The sequence below is a fragment of the Micrasema longulum genome, unplaced genomic scaffold (genome assembly GCF_059751315.1).
Source record: "Micrasema longulum isolate JH-2025_06_02 unplaced genomic scaffold, ASM5975131v1 h1tg000041l, whole genome shotgun sequence".
Lineage (NCBI taxonomy): Eukaryota > Metazoa > Arthropoda > Insecta > Trichoptera > Brachycentridae > Micrasema > Micrasema longulum.
In genome coordinates, this window is record NW_028277248.1 from 1,765,938 (window position 1) to 1,786,307 (window position 20,370).

The 20,370-nt window shown below is 33.6% G+C and overlaps 2 protein-coding genes across 7 annotated transcripts in view; one reads left to right on the forward strand and one right to left on the reverse strand.

The window, feature by feature from the left end:
* LOC148285317 (zinc finger protein rotund-like) overlaps positions 1–1,995 on the forward strand; it is a 94,169-nt gene extending 92,174 nt beyond the window's left edge. Inside the window, exon 2 of the mRNA XM_088227103.1 lies at positions 313–1,995. Coding sequence (XP_088083229.1) covers positions 313–1,419 — 1,107 coding nt within the window. The 3' untranslated portion in view covers positions 1,420–1,995. The remainder of the gene's footprint in view (positions 1–312) is intronic.
* A 12,456-nt stretch (positions 1,996–14,451) lies between these two features.
* Positions 14,452–20,370, reverse strand: part of cher (filamin A protein cher) — a 149,266-nt gene continuing 143,347 nt past the window's right edge. For all 6 annotated transcript variants that reach the window (XM_088227166.1, XM_088227135.1, XM_088227161.1 and 3 more), the window contains 4 exons: positions 19,926–20,151; positions 19,178–19,393; positions 17,320–17,526; positions 14,452–15,410 (listed from right to left, as the gene is read on the reverse strand). In XM_088227166.1, coding sequence (XP_088083292.1) covers positions 15,226–15,410; positions 17,320–17,526; positions 19,178–19,393; positions 19,926–20,151 — 834 coding nt within the window. In that variant the 3' untranslated portion in view covers positions 14,452–15,225. The remainder of the gene's footprint in view (positions 15,411–17,319; positions 17,527–19,177; positions 19,394–19,925; positions 20,152–20,370) is intronic.

A 20,370-nucleotide genomic window follows, 5' to 3' on the forward strand; every position in this document is an offset into this window, starting at 1 on the left:
CAGGATTCGCAGATTTACTCGAGCATTATTTTTTCCGTGCCAATTTTAAATTAATTTTGGCAAGACGCACGCGGTTATTTATAACGGAGTGTTTTCAATTTTAATTTGAGTTTTTCTTCGCGCAGTTCCAACAAATTTATTACCGCCCAAGCTATTTTAGCGTCCATTCATTAAATAATATTTCGATTATGTAATTTGTATTGAATTTATTTCGCCTCCCGGGTATTGAATGATACCGAATCCAATAGAACTGTTGATGTCACGTGTTTTGTATGCCGACAGTCGTTAATTTTTGTGTTGTATCTGTTTCAGGTGTTCGGATCCAAAGCGGACCTGCAGCTTCATACCCAAGTCCACCTTCGCGAGGCCAAGCCCTACAAGTGCAGCCAGTGCACCAAGGCGTTCGCCAACTCCAGCTACTTGTCCCAACACACCAGGATCCACCTCGGCATCAAGCCCTACCGCTGCGAGATCTGCCAGCGCAAGTTCACGCAGCTGTCCCATCTGCAGCAGCACATCAGGACGCACACGGGGGACAAGCCGTACAAGTGTCGCCACCCCGGGTGCCAGAAGGCCTTCTCCCAGCTCTCCAACCTGCAGTCGCACTCCCGCTGCCACCAGACCGACAAGCCCTACAAGTGCAACTCCTGCTACAAGTGCTTCTCCGACGAGCCCAGCCTGCTGGAGCACATCCCCAAGCACAAGGAGTCCAAGCACCTGAAGACGCACATCTGCCAGTACTGCGGCAAGAGCTACACCCAGGAGACGTACCTGAGCAAGCATATGCAGAAGCACGCGGAGAGGGCGGACCGGAGGCCCCCCATCGCCGGCCTGACGAGCCGCGCGCCCCCGGCGCCTTTCCCGGACCACCCCTACTGGCCCAAGATCAGCCCCGACTCGGCCGCGCACCTGTCCGAGGCCATGCAAGAAGGCGGTGGCTTCGGCCAGCAGAACGTGCACGACGGGGGTGACGAGGGGGAGAACGATCACTTGCAGGCGCATCACCGCGCGCTGTTCGACCACCACAGGCTCAACGGGGACCTCAACAGCGAGGAGAACGTCCGGCAGTCGCTGCATCTCAACGGGTCCGGGGTTCCGCCCGTGTCGTCGGGGTACGACATCGCTCTGTCCAAGGCCAGCGCCGCGGCCAACTCGGCCTTCACGCCCATCAACTCCATGGCACCGCACTTGGGCGGGCTCGCGCACGCGCAGCTGGGCCAGCGGCCGTACCTGACCTACGACTCCCTGGGCTTCCAGCAGGCGAAGCAGAGCAACCTGGCGTCGCCCGCCGCGGCTTCCTTCCCCAACCAGCTCATCTCGCTGCACCAGATCCGGAACTACGCTCACCAGCCCTCGGCCAACCTCCTCTCCCCTGACCACATCTTGCCGCACTCGCTCGCTGTGAAGGATAAGCAATGACTGTCAGTGAATTTAATGTGATGAATGCAATAATTGAACTATCCGATTCTCTTCATATGGACTATCAGATTGTTGTTCCTTTTGTCAGTGCTGATGGTTTATATTGTTTACGTTCATTAAGCTTTATGGACAGTATTATACGAGCTGTCGTGGATTACGAGGTTCCTGCAGAACTTGCTGTATTAATTATGAAAACTCCTTAAGATCAGTATTAGTTATAAGTTGTACTAAACTGTCAACCGAGGCACGCGAGTAATTTCAGATTGCTCTATGACTCTTGTGCGGAATAATCTATTTATTTTATTGTAGGTAGTATTGAAATGGTGACTCAGTAATATCCAAATCTAAACAACCGAGAATAACTGTATTTACAAATAACCTTAGATTCGAGCAGTTTTATAGCTTCAGACAGCAAAAAAGCTATTCGATTGAATGATCTGAGAACAAAACGTAGGTCCAAGGCTGTAACTATGTCACCACAAATCCAATATAAAGTGTAAAGTTCCATGCTATATTTGACATCTATTAATATTCAATTACTCGATTCTCCTATTGCTTATTTTGTCACAAAAGAAATTACATTGAACACCTATAATCTCCAATCATTTGAATAATGACATATTGTCAAGTAGACATCATATAAATGTTTGGAAGAATCAATCATTTGTTACATCCTCTTTGCGCTGAATCCCAATCATCGATAAATTAAAAATATTTATTAAAATAGCGAAATTGATTTATACTACAGTTGCATGGACAATCATTCTCTACGTCAAATCCAGAAAGCCAATAATTATCTTAAAATCGACGAATAAATTGATTCCCCGCTAAGCTGAGCGATCGCAAACAGAATCATATTGAATAATTAAGCCATACATCATAGAATAAAGTTGATTCATACACTTTGTACCGAACTTAGTAATTCCATATTTAATGCTTCGCGCCGACGTTTGTCCTTGTAACAACATGGACAAGAATTTTTGTACATTTTTAGTTTTATTTTTTAGTTGATTACAAATAATCTAGCAGTCTGTATGAAAGAATTTCGAAACGCTGTGACTGTAAAGGACTTATTAATTTCTAATTTCGATATTTCAATGTCCTGCGTGACATTATATGATCCTGCCCCGTGACATTTGGCTCTTTTGACCAACAGGGATCGTGATGTGATTGTATCGTGTAATGTTGTCAGATTGTCTCCAATGCGGATAGTTGTGAAATATTTTTTATTAGTTTACTGTATTAAAATTCAAATCAAGGCTATTTAAATCAACGGGATATGGTTATAAAGCTACAAAAAGAGAAGCTTTAAAGCAGCTATCTCACTATAATAGGAAAAAATAATCCCAAACAGTACAAAAAATACAAATATATTTGTGCTCTTTTTGCCGTACTTGCATCATCTAATATAAAGTTTATATTTGAAGCAAGTTGTTTTACTAATTTATTACAAATATATTTGTTTATAGGTTGATTTTCAATTTTCAATTTGCCCATTTTGAGTCAAATGAATTTTCAAAGCAGTTGAGTCAAAAAAAATAATTTTAGAACAGTGGTTCCTAGTTGTTTTTCCTGCATATCACTTCAAGAAAGACCTCAAACTCAGATACCCCTTATTGCGGAAATAATAAATAAAAAATGAAATCAGTTTTTTTAAAACAGTTATTACCATCAAAATACCGTTTTAATGACGGTGAAAATCATTTTAATGTAACAAATGTGCACGTTTTTACTCAAAAATCTGTTTGCTTTTTGGTCAGCTCCAGTCTCAAGGCGTCTTCGAGTTGAAGTCTGTGACGATGTTTAATTTTTAAGTTTGCCGTGGCCGAAAATCCGCTCTCGCAAAGGCACGTCGTGCAAAATGGCAGTAAATATTTTATTGCTGCTTCGCTAACAGGATAACTGTCTTTTAGAGCAGCCCAAAAATTACCTTAGTCAAGAGATTGCCACAAGTACCTCTTAATGCAACTTCGCGTACCCCTGGAGATACACATACCACTAATTGGGAAACACTGTTTTAGAGCATGCAAAGTTCTTTAACTCTAGTTCCACAAAAGTTTTCTCTGCATTTCTACATAGACAAAATTAAACTTTTTTATGTTTTTAATAAATCTATGGCAGCTATGTAGACATGGGTATATTAAAAATATCAAGTTGTTATGATATCTAGTTAAAGTTGCTCAAAAGTGTGTTCTTCATAGACATAACCTAATGTCACATATGGTAAAATGTTAATTTACTAGGCATAATTATTAATTCAAATAAAACTTATCTAGTGGGTCCCAAGGGAAAATTATCGACCCCTATTATAGAATGGCGGTATTTAATTTGTCGACAATGTTTCTTTAGCATAGAAACAAAATATAAATAGCGAACAACCAAACATTTGTCATATAAAAAATGGAAATCACACGGAAAACGAAAAACATTCAATTTAAGCACAGTGTTGAAAAAAAAAATAGTAATCTTGAAAGAAATGTGTATTCGTAATAAAATTGGGAAACGATACTCAATCAACTCTTTTAATATAAAATATTTGAAGGATTTTAAATAGTAATTTTTTTGTTCAGGGGGAGAATCTAACAGTGTTTTGAAACATAATGATTCTTTTATTTAACAAATATCAATCCTTAATATTTGCACCATATCTCTTTGATGTAAACATCTTTGATTTAAACCAATTTCAATGTGAGAATAATTATTGGATATAAAAATATGGGAATAAAATGATAATTCAACGAATATTCGTAGTGTACTTATTTAAAAAAAAATCACAATTTTGTAAATGCCTTCAAACAACGTTTTCATTGCTATAAATTAATCAAAATGTTTGTATGGTGTTGGATAATTTTTACGGAAAATGGAAATGTAGTTTAGATGCATTTATTATAATATATTAAATGATTTATTAAATGTCAATAAGTCGGAATGTTTCTGGTTATTTTAGGCTTGAAAATAACATAGATAACTTTCTCAACTGAAATATGTAAAGTTCCTAATCTTAAAATAAAGTAAAAACAAATCATCATTTGCTATGTGTCTGTCAAAAATCAGTAAAAATTGGAGATATAACTGCTTTTAACGCTGGCAATATCAAATAACAAGGACATTGTTTTGTAAGTTGGTGTTGATTGATTACCCTTACCACAAGGTTGCATTATTCTATTTCAGTACTTTTGTTTTTGAAGTGTTACCATAGGAGGAATACCAGCACCCGCACATTATTTTTTACAACTTTTTGACAGACTACATTCTTCGCCAAATATATATATATATATATATGACCTACTCTAGCGGCCATCTTTTTTACTCGTGCAGGCCTGGAAAGTTGGTGTTAATGTTTCTCTGCAAATGTGTAAAAAATGCTTTTGATATTGTAAAGTTACATCTTCCGTTATTTTCACGTTTAAAATAATATTAACACAATAAAATATTGGTGTTGTGTATCATAAATAGAACTGGAATTAATCTGTAGCTACATTAATCCCTTTGTTGTAACAAATGATAAAATTTAAACTGTAAGTAGGTATGTGTCTTACAATAAGATATCTATTGAATAGAGTTTTATTTTGATGTAGTGGCAACTTCATACGTATTATTTACTTGTAAAATGTTTTTAAGTGATATGTGCATAATAAAAGATAACTATTTAATCCCATAACTTCAAAACATGAGCATAGTAATCATATTATAACGACTAAGGTGTATAATTTTGATTTCAATCGATCCATTTTTTAAATCACGAGATGATGATAAAATGGCTACTTTCTTTCAAGAGACGATTCATTTTCACATTAAAAAACAAGTGTCAAAATGTTATTTTTACTCAAATTAAAAATTGCTCAATGTTTTAAAATAAATTCAAGCATTTGTGACATAACCAAGCTATGAATATATTTTAACTCAGTTTTTTAAGAATTTAAGACACTAATATAAATTTTAGTGTCGTAAGACACCAAATTTTGTATTCAAATTCTTTAAAAATATCTCTAAAATAAAACACTATTTAAAACTTTATATACTTGTCAAATGAGAAAGGTTTAGTTAGAAACGTTAGTATATTGTTGATCATTCAATGAAAATCAATGGTAAATTGCTTCAAGCGCTTATTTATCCAGCTTAAATCATTAATACAGTTAAAATTATTTTCCCTTTAAATTTTTTCAGTAAAAGTTCAAAGGTACAAAATTTGGTTCAGTTACTATGTAATAGTCTAAAATAGAGTTGTAACATGATAATTACACTTAATAGTTCTATAATTATACGTCTTTGGAAACACCCTGTTATAATGGTGACAAATTTGAACATTGAGCACAAAATTAAGAACATATAACATGTTTTTATATCGAAGAAATGCAAATCAGCGCTATATTTTTTGTTTTAATCTTATGATTAATGTATGTGTTGGCTTGTAAAAGTATATTTTAAAACATACAAAGTCCACTTACGGTTTCGTAAAATTAAAAATGTTCAAGGGTCTGTTTTAATCAAAGCAAATTTCGATTCAATACATCACAATACATATTTGAATAATCACTTTTTTGCTTTACAATCAAAATGATTGTCGTAAACAGAATACAGTAAACTACGTAATTGAGTTTTTATATTACTGGCAGATACATGAATTTGGTCACATCGTCTTTTAAAAGACTAAATTCTTGCTTCATCCTTAGATGACCCTTTTGAAACTAACTTTCAGGGATTTGTTATTTTCAAAAGTCCTCCATAATGATACACACTAACTAATAAATGCATCTTTCCATTTTATCAAAAAGAAACAGGTGAAGTCTCCTCACCTTTCTGTCTTCTGTCATTCTTATTCTGAAAAATCAGTGCTATATAACCTCCTGGCGTCATTGTGATGGGCCCCCGTAAATTATCACAAAATTATCACAAACAGACAGTTATCACAAAATGCTAAAAATCTCTTGTAATTATGCACATATTTCTTGAAATCATTAACAAATGGAGGTAGGGAATAAAATGTAATTGGTATTTTTAAAACACTCCAAATTAGTGTTTAGATATGGAATTTTTTTTCCAACAATGACATTTACTATGTGTTATTGAAATAACACAAAACAATTATCTTTAACATCAAAAGTGATTCAGAAAATCTATTCTTTCCTCAGAATAAAATATTTCTTAGAATAGTAAGAAATATTATCCTAATCAAGCATTTTTAAACCATACTTTTAATAGTAAAAATCAGTTTTGTTTATTTTTTCCTAAAGTGAAAGAATAAAAATGTTTAAATACTTTATTTATAATTTTATAGATTAAGATCAGGCTCAGCGCTCAACTAATGACAGATTACTAACAATATCCCACCCAGAAGTATGAAATAAAAGTTGACAAATCTATCGACATGTTTGTAACTTCGAAATAGCATGTTTATGAGCTCAGTCAAAGGATTCTTTACTTTGGGACTTATGTCATATTGAAATAACAATATTTGCAATAATAATTGACGACAGATTCCCTTTTTTTCTTTCTTTTTCATTTCATATTCTTAGTCTATTAAAAAAATAAAATTGACACGTTTTCTTATTGCCGTCATAAACTAAGATTTGTCCACTTTTGTTAGATTCTTCTCAATTGCTTTTGATCTCAAAATACCAGATTAACATGAAATATTAACCTCACATTACTCGTATATTGTTTAGGTATGTTTTAATCTTGGCTTGTTGAGGTTATCATTGGAGATCAGTACAAAATATGATATAATATCGCCCGTATCTGTTCTCATATTTTTTATGAGTTCTACTTTAAGTAATCTATATTGATTATAATATTTCATATAAATAATAAGGGGTTGTTTTCATATGGAATTCAAATTAGAGAAATGTACGAATAAAAGGTTGACGGAAAAGCTTCATTAACATTTCAATAGAGTGCAGTATGCACCCTCAGATTTTATTATTGAAACATTTCAAACAATGTCGTACCGATTAATAACTTCTGATCACATTTTAAAATTATAATTCTAAGTGTTTTGATTATAAAACAAATACTGTCTCCACGTCTTTTCATAAAAAAATAATGATATATAACATAAGAGATGTTATTAATCTTATATGAAAACAATCCCGTACATTATTCAACTCAAGCAATGAAAATTTCCTCTGAAATGATGCACAATAACCCTTTACTCTATTATATTATAATATGTGATAATTCGACATGTTATGTATGTCAAAATGTCTTTCTACACAACATTTCTAATAATTATTATATAATATGCTTAGGTCTCATTGTTCCTGTGTTATTAAAACAAAATATGAATGTAAGGTTAGCGGTGTATTGAAAATAAATATACAAGTATCATTTTGTATCTCTATTTTGTATTAGTTCAATATTTTGTCCATGACAAACAATCGTTATTATTGCCACAAAACAGTAAATTTAAACATTTTTGTTACACTTCGAAATAAGTTTAAAATGAATCGGGATGATTTTTTAAATAAACTGCTTGTACTAAAGTGATATAACTAATTTTTACCTCCTATTTTTATTGCATTTACATTGTAATATGACAACTACTACTTTATTTCATAGAATTTAACTAGGTCAAATAATTGCTTCGTGTTTTCGACTTAATTTTTGTTTAATCTCATTTTTGACAAGACAACTTACTATTTTTGAATCCTATAAGATATTTTCGATGTAGTAAATAGCTTAAGGGAGTCTTTTATTGTTTTTATTTGCATATGTAAAAATGATTTACTCCTGTTTTAAAAGGAGCAATGTTGTCATGACTGATTTTTGATTGAAGATTCAATCTAACTCAATTTTCCTATATACAGATTGGGATATTTGTATGAAATCGAATTTAACCTTAAAATTTTACACCAATATTTCAATTTTTATATTGTCATTTAGTGAACAACACCGCGTAAGCCATTTTGATTATTTTTACACGACGACAAAAAAAACTGCTTCTTACGTTTTTGAAAGCACGACTTGGAATTCTTTTAAATGTAATCAAATGAAAAGTTTCTCCATAAAATGTCCCATATTAAAAACTGAAGTATAATTCCTCTCTTAATTCAATAAAATAATAAAATTTTCATCATCCTGTAAAAATAACAAAAATGGGTAAACTTAGCTAAGCGACAATTTAGAAAAATGAGTCGACTTTATCAATAAATCTAAAGATTATTCATGACTGCAAATAATCATTTAATTCTGCTTACTTTTACCATTTGGGTCTTCAAATATGTTTATAATAAAAATATTTGGTTATTTCGATCGATAACACATCAAAAACCTCTTTTTTATTTTTTATTTTACTCCTGGCTACAAAATATTTTTTAAACAACTTTAGGTTTGTAAAATTTTTCAATTTAAAAATTGTGACAGTGATTTTTCTCATTTAAAATTTTATTATGTATACTTAATTTTGATAAATTATTAGAATCTTTATACAATTAAGTAGACATTGTGATATAGTAATTTACATACATTTAGATTGTTATATTTGATTTATTATTAAATTTAATTATAATTAAGATATTTTCGAATGAAATCGCTCTCAGAATGGTGTGTGAAAATTTACTGGTGTAATTTTCAGTGCGGAAAAGTGTACATAATTAAGGCGTATTTTAATTAAATTTATTATTGTGAAAATATTATGATTTACAGCAATACAAAGATTGTTTTAAAATTTCAATTTATTTTCTTGATTTACAAATTATAATTTTGTAAAATTGATTGTTTCGAATAGAAATTTGTAGATATTATATTATTATTTTGAAAATCGGCTTAGGCTGTTGGTAAAATTAAGTATAAAATTTGTTGAATTTCCAATACTGTTCATTTAGACACCATTTTTATTATGTTTGAATATAATGTATAAGTATGCACAAGTTGTTATTATTTCGATAGGTATTTCACGTGTCAATTTAGTTTTAAATGATTTTGACTGTATTCAATATTGATTTCATATTTCTAACAACTATCGATGTTTCAAAACTTAGAATTAATATTATAAATGTCAAAATCAGAATTTGCTATGCGATTCAATTTGCCCCACTTTAGCGGCAAAGTTAGAATGCATTCTATTATTGAAAATTCTTAATGTATAAATATATGGGCAACTATTCTACCTAATTTGACACTTGACGCATTTTTAAGGTGTCGCTATTTAAAAAAAGGTATTCAAGTACCTCTACATGCAAGTTCATAATCTAAACGTAATTAATGTCTTCTTTTGTACATATTTATTAAATTGTTATATTTCTACATGCCTTAATTTGATATATAATATTCTAAAAGCGTTTGGTAATGTGATCATGAAAATACCAGAATAAAACCGTAATGTTAATCGTAAGTAAAAACTGCGTTATAGAATGATTGGAAAATAGAAGGTTAACGCAATTATTAAATTATTTTTAAGTGAATTTTCTTTGTACTTATTTTTACCATGACTTAGAAAATTTCTGTCCTTATCTCATTGATGTATACTTAAATATTTTGTATCTAATTTTATATTACTTTAAATTTTATAGTTTTATTTACTGCATAGATAGACAACTCCTGTACATAGTTAAGATATTAAAACCAATTATTAAAAAAATCTTCTTGGCTTTCTAAACTGTGTTTAAAAATTCAATTAAAATTACATCAGTTGTTTCAATTCGCAAATACGCCCTTAATTCATAAATAGTTAGGAATTTGTTAATTTTTGAAATCTACTTTGAAAATTTGTAAATATATTAAACTATATTTGTTCAGTAGAAGATTTTTTTAAATGATCGTCGAATGCATTTTGTTCAAAACTATATTTAGTACATTTCTGTTTAAACGATGGTGAATTTAATAAATGTATTTTTATTTTTGGGCGAGTCAACTCAATGGATCTCTCATATGGATCTATTATTATAATACACAACTTTTTATTATAAAAGAGATCGCATTGACAAAGACGAGCTCCATACAGACATTAAGAATAAAATGAACAAAATATCAAACAGGCTTTTTTATTTTAATTAAAACCCCCTACACAGACCTTTAATAAAAACACAAATACATTTAACTTTTTTTAAAGACATGGACAACTTTTTGGAGAAGGGAATATTGAAGTCTAAGGATATTCTAGGGGTATGTGATTTTATTTTACTTCTTACATTTGCGGTCTAAGCCATTGGACCAACACTTACATAAAGAAAAACATTTTTTTCTTTTTTTGCACCAAATCAGGCCAGGAGGCCCAATTACAGTGGGGAAGTACATCACAAAACACCCAGGCTTGAGAAAAATGAAAAAAAATGGGAATCGAACACGGAACTTTCCGTGTGTGAGTCATGGCGTCTTGACCACTACACCACGGAGGCCGCCATATAAATACGTATAGCAACCAGAAGGAGGGTCCGATGTCTTGCAGGGTACCCGCTGGCACAGCGCGGGTTTAAACTGTGTAACTCGGTTATTAGCTTACACTATACCCTGTCTGCGTAATCTATAAGTGTGAAAGCACTACAATTAATGATATGAATCATACACGTATAAAACATGTGAGTCGAGGTCCTGTAAAAATACCAAGAAGTAGTAAAAAACAAAGTTAACAAAGCTACAGAGCGCATTGATGGTTGGGATTCTAGTTCCTCTACTCCAATTATGGTATATTGGTATGGTATATGATATATAGGACCTCGATTACAGCATGTCTTGCAGCTACAGAGCGCATGGACAGTAAGAAATCTAGCCCCTATTTACCCCCTCTGTTGAAATAAATTTAAAAGATAAATCAGCCCAACGTGTCGTCTTTTTTGCACAGTGCTGGGGAGGCATTTGTGAGAGAGTGACAGAAAAAACAATGTTCAAATACCTTTTCATAAATATTACCAGACACCACCTATCCTCTTAATAATCCATAAACGAAAAAACAAAACATAAAAATTTGTTTTAATATTTTTTTTTATTATTCAAAGTGCAACAAGAGTCTTTATTGCGTTATGTACATGATAGCATAATAAATATTTAAAAATAAACACAAGAATAACACACGTACAATTTAAAATACAAAGATAAATAAAAGCGAGGGAAAGGAAAAAACATGACTACAAAATTTTCCCTAGATTCGTAATTAAATAAATTTAATTTGAGCTGAATTAGAAGTAATAATCCAAACAAAATCTTATGTCAAATACGAGAGAGTGCAGGTACTAAAAAAAGTATTTTAATTATTATAATTAAAATACAGTTCTTCCAAGAAATGTCGGTAGAAAAACTCCATCTAGTTATGTTATGTGAAATAGTTGTTTTTAAGTAAGAACTTATGGCTTTCGCTTTTATCCGAGCCTTGTAATTCATCTTGATATCAAAAATAAACTTTACATGGGAGCGTACTGTGTTTTTTTTAGCCCCAAACAATTTACACACACAATGGATAAAAAGTTGACATGTGTAATGTTTTAGTAATTAAAACAAAAAACTCTAAATGTGTGTCATGTGCAAATGAGGAACAATCACAGTGAGATCTTTTATAATGTTTCTTGAGAGTTTATAATTCTCTTTTTACTGTCTAAATTATCAATTTGCAAATACAACATATTTGACAGTTTTGATGTAGTAGTAAATAAAAATTCGTTATTCAAGAAACTTTTAAGAAGTAGTCGATGGATGTCAATTCTGAAGCGAAAATAGTTTATATTAAATCAATTACTTTTTTATGCCATAAATTTAACTATTAAACAAAAATGGCTCCTAAAAAAGAAATGAAAGAAACTGAACTCACATCACTGTCACCAACTACATTTCAAACTACCGTAGACGTTTCAAATTTGATAACAATGCTACAAATAGAAATAAAAGAATTGATTTTTAGTTTGAAAAAAAACATATTTTTTATTATATTTTAGTAAGGTAAAATTTACAATATAAAAAAATATATACATATATAAAAATAATACGAGCACCACACAACCGCATCTGCGGAATAAGACACAGACAATATCATAAATTAAAAAATAATTATGGCAAAAATGCAACTCAGACGCAAAAATGACCCAAAATAAATATTCTAAATATGAAGGTTTTAGAAGCAAGCTTAGAAATCTCAATATCTGCAAAAACCTTTGAAAAAAGAATTGTGATATTTGTAATTATGCTTCACCGACCCAATGGAGAATGCTAAGTTTGCGGTGTCGAGTAATATAATTGAAATCTGTTTTTGCAAGATTTAGAGACGGTCTTGAATTACACTATTATTTTGGCAGGTGGGTTTTCATGTATAGTTTATTTTGGCATCAATAACTAATTTTCCATTATTGATGGAGATATCTAAGTTTGATTATAATACTCTCATATACTCAGTATTATTTTCAAGCCCTGGGATTGCCTTTGTTCTGGAAAAAGGGATTAATACATATTGATGTAAGTAATTTATAAAATACAGGATTAAGAAAAATATTGTTTGTAATATGACTACAGAAATACATGGTTACATAATATATTTTATAATCACTCGTGTGCAAATAATTATTATTGGAGATTGAAAAAAACATTTTTTGAATATTTTTTATAAAACTTTTACAAACACTTTAGATCAAAAGAAATGCGAGTTCTTAAAATTTTGAACAAAATTTGTTTTATACCAAAAAATATATACCTACTGTGATTCTCGATTTGAAGGGAGCATACATATGTGAAAATAAATTATTCGTGAACAGAAATACGCAGGTGGATTAAAATTTATCAAAAATATTTTTTTATAAATATTTCAAAATTTTCATATCGGTAATCATATAAAAAAGGGCTCCACATTGAAAGCACCTAGACTAACATGAACTTATTAAAGAACAGCGGAAAGAGAAGAGAGAGACTTGATGGAGAAAAAAAATCCTGATTGCCAATTCACTGGAAGGTCTGTCATCCCCAATGAGGAAATTCGGTGGATTTGTTATTATTTTCTAATACACTAATCAAACTAAGTCAAATTGTATTATCATCGTTATGATGTTTTGGGGTTTTGTAATTTTAAAATTACTCTGCCTGTGACGTCACAAGCTGTCGTCGGGGAGTTGTGCCGACATTTGAAAGTAGAGCCCCGTAGCATCAAAATACACTAAACATTTTATTTAGATGGCTACCCGGAAACCAGAAATCTATCACGACACATAACAACACTGCAATTGATTGGACGATTCACAAAAACTTGTGTAGTTCACTTTGACTAAAAGCATTTTTATTATTTATTTCATACATTTTTAAGAAACTTTACAGTACAATGAGGAAGTTTATTGTCTTAATAGAATATTAAACTAAGCCGATTTTATTTTTGTAAATCATATTATCAGCGCTATGATTTTTAAAGTTTTGTATTTCTGAAATAAATCCGCGTGTGACGACAGAGGTTGTTCTCTGACAGTTCTTCCGATTGGTACGTTTACGGTGACCAAACTGGATATCCTTCAAAGCTCTCATACCATTGGATGGTTCATATGAACCGTGACGTCATTCGAAGTAGTGCGTTTTTATGAAAATATTTTTTATTATTTTTTTCGTACATTTTCAAGAAATTTTGCAGTACAATTTAATGCTCTAATTTTTACAGCACGCAAGAAAATATGTTTCATATAGAACTTCCCGTGGCACTGAAAAAGAAAAACTTACTCTCTAGAAGTGTGGTTTCAGCCTGCAATAACTTGCCTTGGATATTTTTCAAAGTGTTTATTAAAATTGCAAACAAGCAACAATAGTAAAAAATTGTAACTTAAATAACCTTTCTTTCTTTATAATTCCCAAAATTTCTCAATCCACCTACGTATTATAATATACTTAAATAAAATAATCTATCTTTCGGTCATATTTGGCACGCTTTCTTACATCGTAACTCAATATTTTCTATTCACACCCATTGTAAGTTCGACTGATTTGCAGAACAATCGCTTTGACATTTAAGAAATCCGTGATACTATAAATGTGCCATTGACCGCGAATGTCATCTCTTGGTGACACAAGATTTAAGAGCATGTAATATAAATTACTTTGCTTCGTAATCAGTTTTTTTCTTATTGAAATCTATGTACATTTTTCTTCGACTCGCTTGACTTGTTGAAAATTCAGCTAAGCAATTATGTTTAAAAATTAGTAAAATAATCTTACATCATTACTCAAAAGGATGCCCTGCCACAGAAGATTAAAATCACTAGAACTGACATCATTGGAAGGACGAAGGAAAGAGGGACTTAATAGAAACTTATAAGATATTAAATGGTTACTATGACTGCCCCCTGTACAAATGTATCAATTAAATCCCAACATCGATTAACGAGGTCATAACTGGAAGCCCTGATGTCCCCAATTTAGCCTCGATCCCGCAGCAGACACACCTTAAACGAATAATTAAAGTACAAAAAGGCATTATAAAAGTTATTCTAAAGATGCCAATAAGAACTGCACCTAAATAATTTTTTGAAGCCTTTGATGTGGCTGAGATATGCCTAATATATGCTCAAGTTATTCTGCTAGACAGATTTGGAGATGGACATCATCATCTCCCTGCTCTGGGACATGAATGCATCTATGGTGGGGGAACTTATGAATATAGGTACAAAAAATAAGTTTGTTGTTTTTGTTGTTTATGTTTATAAAAGGCATTTGTGCCGTGTACACTAATAAAATAAAAAATAAAATTGTGCAATAATAAATAAATATTTCAAACTCTTTCGCCGTACTGACACAAGAGAGCGTTGTAGCATTATTAATGTGTTTAAAGGCCTTTTTTAACACGCTTTTTTTTAAGGCAATTTGTCTCATCTGTCAAAGCGATTGCTCTACTGCGACATTGTTATTAGGAGGTTGTTAGACTTCTACTTTGTAGGGTGACCCGGGTATGTGGTCATCTCCCCACTTGACCAAGACGAGGTACTCCCCCCTATCCCGGACCAGGTAGGACACATCGTAGTTGTTCTTGCCCCTGTGTTTGACATAGACTTCCTCGCAGGGCCCCTTGGGACCGTAGATGCCCACGTACAGGATGTTAGTACCTGTGAAAAGAATAAAAAAAGAAGTGAGTAGCTTTCCAAGAAAGTATTCAGCACTTCTTCAGTAATCCTACATACAATTATCATATTCAATAGAGGTCCTGTTATCTATATATACATAGAATTAAGAATAGTCCAGAAACCGCATACGCACATCAAACAGAAGGCGACTCAACTACTGATAGACGAGTAGGTTTACGTTTAGACCCAATAGTTTCTTTGTAGACGTCGCTCAGTACGCAACTCCTGATTCGAATTTAACCATGCCGTGTTGTGTCCTTTTAAAGTGTAGAAATACTGCAAGGATCTTAAAGAAACAGGATGCAATCACATTTCATGTGTAATTATCAAATTAATGTGTTTGTCACAAATGCATTACTTAAAAATTGAATTATTTTTCCATCTGTCAGATTGTCGAAGAAACAAAATGAACATTTCGTCAGTGTTGCCGGAGTAGTAAATTTTTTTACTCTACTTTGCTCATATAATAAGAGAAATAATGAAAATTGAACCTCGGATTAAACAACGCAGTGGTGGAAATATGGCCGACATTATCTTTAAAAACATAAAATATTATTTAACATGATATAAAAATATCCGTTTTATGTAAAATAAAATTTGTGCGATTTGTCCATCATCATTCATAAAATTGGTGCTATTTGGATGAAAAACTAAAGCAGCCTTATTATTTATTAGTCGATAATGCTCCTAGCCATCCAAATAGCATCGATTTTATGAATGATGATGGAAAAATCGCACAAGCCCGTCTAAAGTGCCATCTTACGCGGTTAAGTCAGTTCAAGACTTTGTTAAATTAAACGAAAGTAGGACTTAAAATGCCGAGCACTCTTCTAGTGGAACGGAAGGCCTGTCAATAACTGCCAACAGGCCGGCTTCTTCTGAAGAGTTTTAAGTGGTTTCCTCTCCACATGAGCAAATGCTAGAGAAGTTCCTGATTGGCCTGCTAAAGAATATTGCTGATACCAACTCTATTATGGATGTATTATGTTCAAAACATTCCCCTAAGATCAAAACTTACTCACACTGTGACGCCTGTCGAGAATGCTTTCTCTTAACATTTGAGGCTCTTTAATTTCCGCCTAACCAATAATCATGTACTCCAAATTCAACCTTGCATATGTAGGGTTCATAGTCCATAATCGATGACACACACGTCCTAAAATGTTTCACTTGAAATAGTGTGATGACTGAAGAAAGCAATGTCATTTAATGCAACTCTATCAGTATTGGACATGAAGTCGGGATCATCGTTCTGCAGTACATTCACATCGTCCCTACCATGAAGAAATGAACTGCAAAGGAACGTCGCCTATAAAAAGATCTCAAGGCGTGGCAACGCCAGCACAGTCGGCCTAACAAGTTCAGTTCAGTCCGTCAGCCCAACAAGTTCAGTTCACTTCAGTCCAGCTCGACGAAGTCACTCAGTTCCAGCATGTAGTTCAAGTGCAGTCTCTTTAACCCATCATCGTCGTAACACTCGCGCAACACAAATCATTATTTATTCGCCATGTAATAAATAAACATCATACAGCAACCTCGTGTCTTCTCTGTCAATCTCTAACTGGGGTAGGAGCTCCAACCAACCCTCAACAACCTAATCATACACATATATTAAAATAAATATATTTTTTGCTTGCAACATGTGTTATCTGAAGGCGGGCAACTAAATTAGACTGATGATGTAATGTGAATTACGCATGCATTGGAAAAAACTGTATTCTTGACACGAGAATGGGGTTATTTTACATTGATATGTTTACGTTGATATGATATAAAATTATAGAGACTATACTATATTAGGTGTTTCATTAAAATATCAATAATTTATGGCATTATCGTAGAATAAAAATATTTAAGATGTGTTTCAACCCGTTTTTCCTATATTTCTTACCAGCGTCCGAAGCGTGGACGGTGAAGACGTTCTGTTTGCCGAGGTAGGCCTTCTTCAGGCCCATGCCCTTGGAGGTGACCTTGCTGGCGTCGGACTTGAAGTGCGGCATCACAGATCCAGCGCGCTGCCCGTTCTTGGCGAGCTTCTGCACGGTCTCCACTATCACCGAGGACGTCTCCTGCGCGCCAAACTCCGCCAGGTTTTCGCCTAGAGGGAAAACCATCGCCATTACAACAAACACACCGATGTTTTTATCAATTTGTCGAAATTCGGAGCTGTTAGGGTCGATTATCGGAAGATACCGAAGCCATACCTTCACTATGATGGTACAGTTGAAGATAAATGCACCAGTACCCCATGGTACACATATCTATGCACTGGAAGGGACAAACATCATATTCAACCATACACTTTTTGCTTTGATTGCGATTTAATTCAATTTAAAATCTTTTTTAGGTTGTTACTTTTTATGTTAGAAGCCAAATGAGGAATTTCACTCTTTTCAATTTTTTTTTTTCTATTAGCGTACTATTTAACTAAGCAATTTTTAAATTTTTTTTTTGTGCGTTATTTACAAAGATATGATTTTTTAAAGTTACATTTATCAAATACCGCGTCAAATGACTGTAATCAGTGTGTCACTTTTCAGAAGTGACGTCATGAAACGGTTGGCGTTCTTACTTTTACTGACCGCGGTAAGTTGTATTTCTCCAGCCAATAACAAAACTGACAAGAATCTATGGAATATTGCTTTGATTACTTCATTTAGTTGATCGAATTTGCTCATTTCTATGTTATGGTTGTTTTTACGAACGGTAGATCTGGCAACGCTGAAATGTCAAAACTTTTCAATCACAAATTATACTCTTTTTTTTCTATGGTCAAAACGTTCCTTACAAAGGCAGGCGGGAGCTTTAAAGCGAAAACAGGAAATACTACACGTAGATATAAGGAGTGACGTCATTATTTACGATTTTAAAATGAATACTATTTTTAACATTTTTCATTTATTTTTGCGTGCGTTTTTGAGATATTTCATCCTACTCCAAAATTTTTCAATATTCACGTGTACACGAAAACATTTTTTAAATTTAATTCTGGGTTGGGCCGGAATTCCTCATTTCAAATAAGAAAGAGAAATAGTACATTATATAATTTGTCATTAAGAGCAGATTAAATTTTGCCGCTTAATGTTTCAGTTTGAAAATTCAAGATAGTTACTGCGTGTGCATCAGATCATATCATGGGGTAATTGCTACAAACAAGGTCACTTAAAAATCAGCATTTTTGGGTTACCCACTGAAACACTTATTTATTTATTTATAATAAATAAATACGTGTTTCATTATTCATTCATTCATGTTGTTATTAATTTTAATCCTAATTAAAGGAAAAATTGCTCGGTGGCACAAAATTTTTTACACTTTTAATGCGTAGTTAAAAGTATCGAGGAATTCTGACCCGTTGATACAAACCAATGTACTTGCATCAAATATTGATGGTGGGGAGATCGGTATCGTATCTTAGAAATCGGTCGGGAGAATTTAATCTTCAACTATGACGTCATACTGAAGCTATGTCATTTTAGAGCCTAGATATGTGTACCGTGACGTACGCTTCCCCTTGTTTCATATCAATGTACCTACCCAAAACTTGAAGGTGGGAGGTCGGTAGTATATCTTTGTAATCGCTAGAGGGAATTTATCTTCAACTAAACCGTTAAGGTGAAGGTATGACGTCTTTATCTTCCCTTCATAATCGAGGCCCTGGGGTCATTGCGAAAATTTCATAGTTATCGAGCAGGTACGCTCGACTTTTCTATCTCTCTGTACATGGATATTCATCGTATGCAGTCTACCTGTGCACTCGATCTTGAAGGGCGAGCCCACGATGTGGGCACCATTGTACTTGATGCTCATGTAGTAGAAGCCGGGGACCAGCGGCGTGTAGCGCACCTTGTAGCCCTCCTCCACCTCCGTGCAGTCCATGGCCACCCGAGAAGGCCCGTCGACGGCGACGGCCAGAGTGCCGGCGCCCGCGTTGCACGTGTCGATGATCAGGTCTGTCTTGGCGCCTGAAAATTACCATATTGATCAATAAAATGTCCAGAAAAAAATAATAAAGGAGACGGTTTGTACCATGTCATTTGTAATTTTTCCAAGACTTAACGAACTCCGAGGAGTAAACTGAAAAAAAATCTGTCTCTAAACAAGCACACAATCAGGCTTTCTGCAGGTTTCTCTGTAGGAGTAGGCAGAGAGGATAGAACGCCATTTTATTCTGTCTTTGCATACAGACCTTGTGAAAAGGTACCAACACAGAAAATTTCATTGTGATACTCATTTAAAAAAAAGAACATAAAATTGGTTCAGTTTTCGGGTGCGAAAAACGGTGCGTTTTGACAATTTTAGTTAGGCACAATCAGTCCGATGTGCAGTTGTCTTTTTCGCACAATATCGGGGTGGCATCTGCGAGAGCATGGCAAAACAACTATGCTCAAATACCTATTTATTTATTTTTTCTGCCACCGCGTATCTTCTCAACTCAGTATAATGGTAAGTATTCTTCTAAATATTAAAACTAATGTACTATATTTAAATTCTCACCAGTTTTAACAATGGCGAGTCCATTTCCATGAGCATGTACGGCTGCAGGATCGGCGTCATCCTTCCCCACCTTGATCCTGAGGGGAGATGCGGGGATATGGACACCATTAAACTTCACGTGAATGTTATGGATGCCATTCTCCCTCGGCATGAACCTGACGGAGTACTGCTCGCCGTCGATGTTCTGGATGAAGCAATCGTCTATGGCGCCTGAGGGAGCTTTTATCTGGAAAGAAAATATGAGATTGAGGCCCAAGGCACAAACTAGCCGGCCGCTGGTGCTGGGTGCATCCCATTTTACATTTTTCAAACAATTTGCAATTCAAACGGACAAATAAATTAATACATTACATATATTGTTAGAATTATTTCAGGACGCCGCCACCGGCCCATGTGTCAGATTTTCACTATAAATTTGTATGGAGACAGGCGGCTCTAGCGTTGA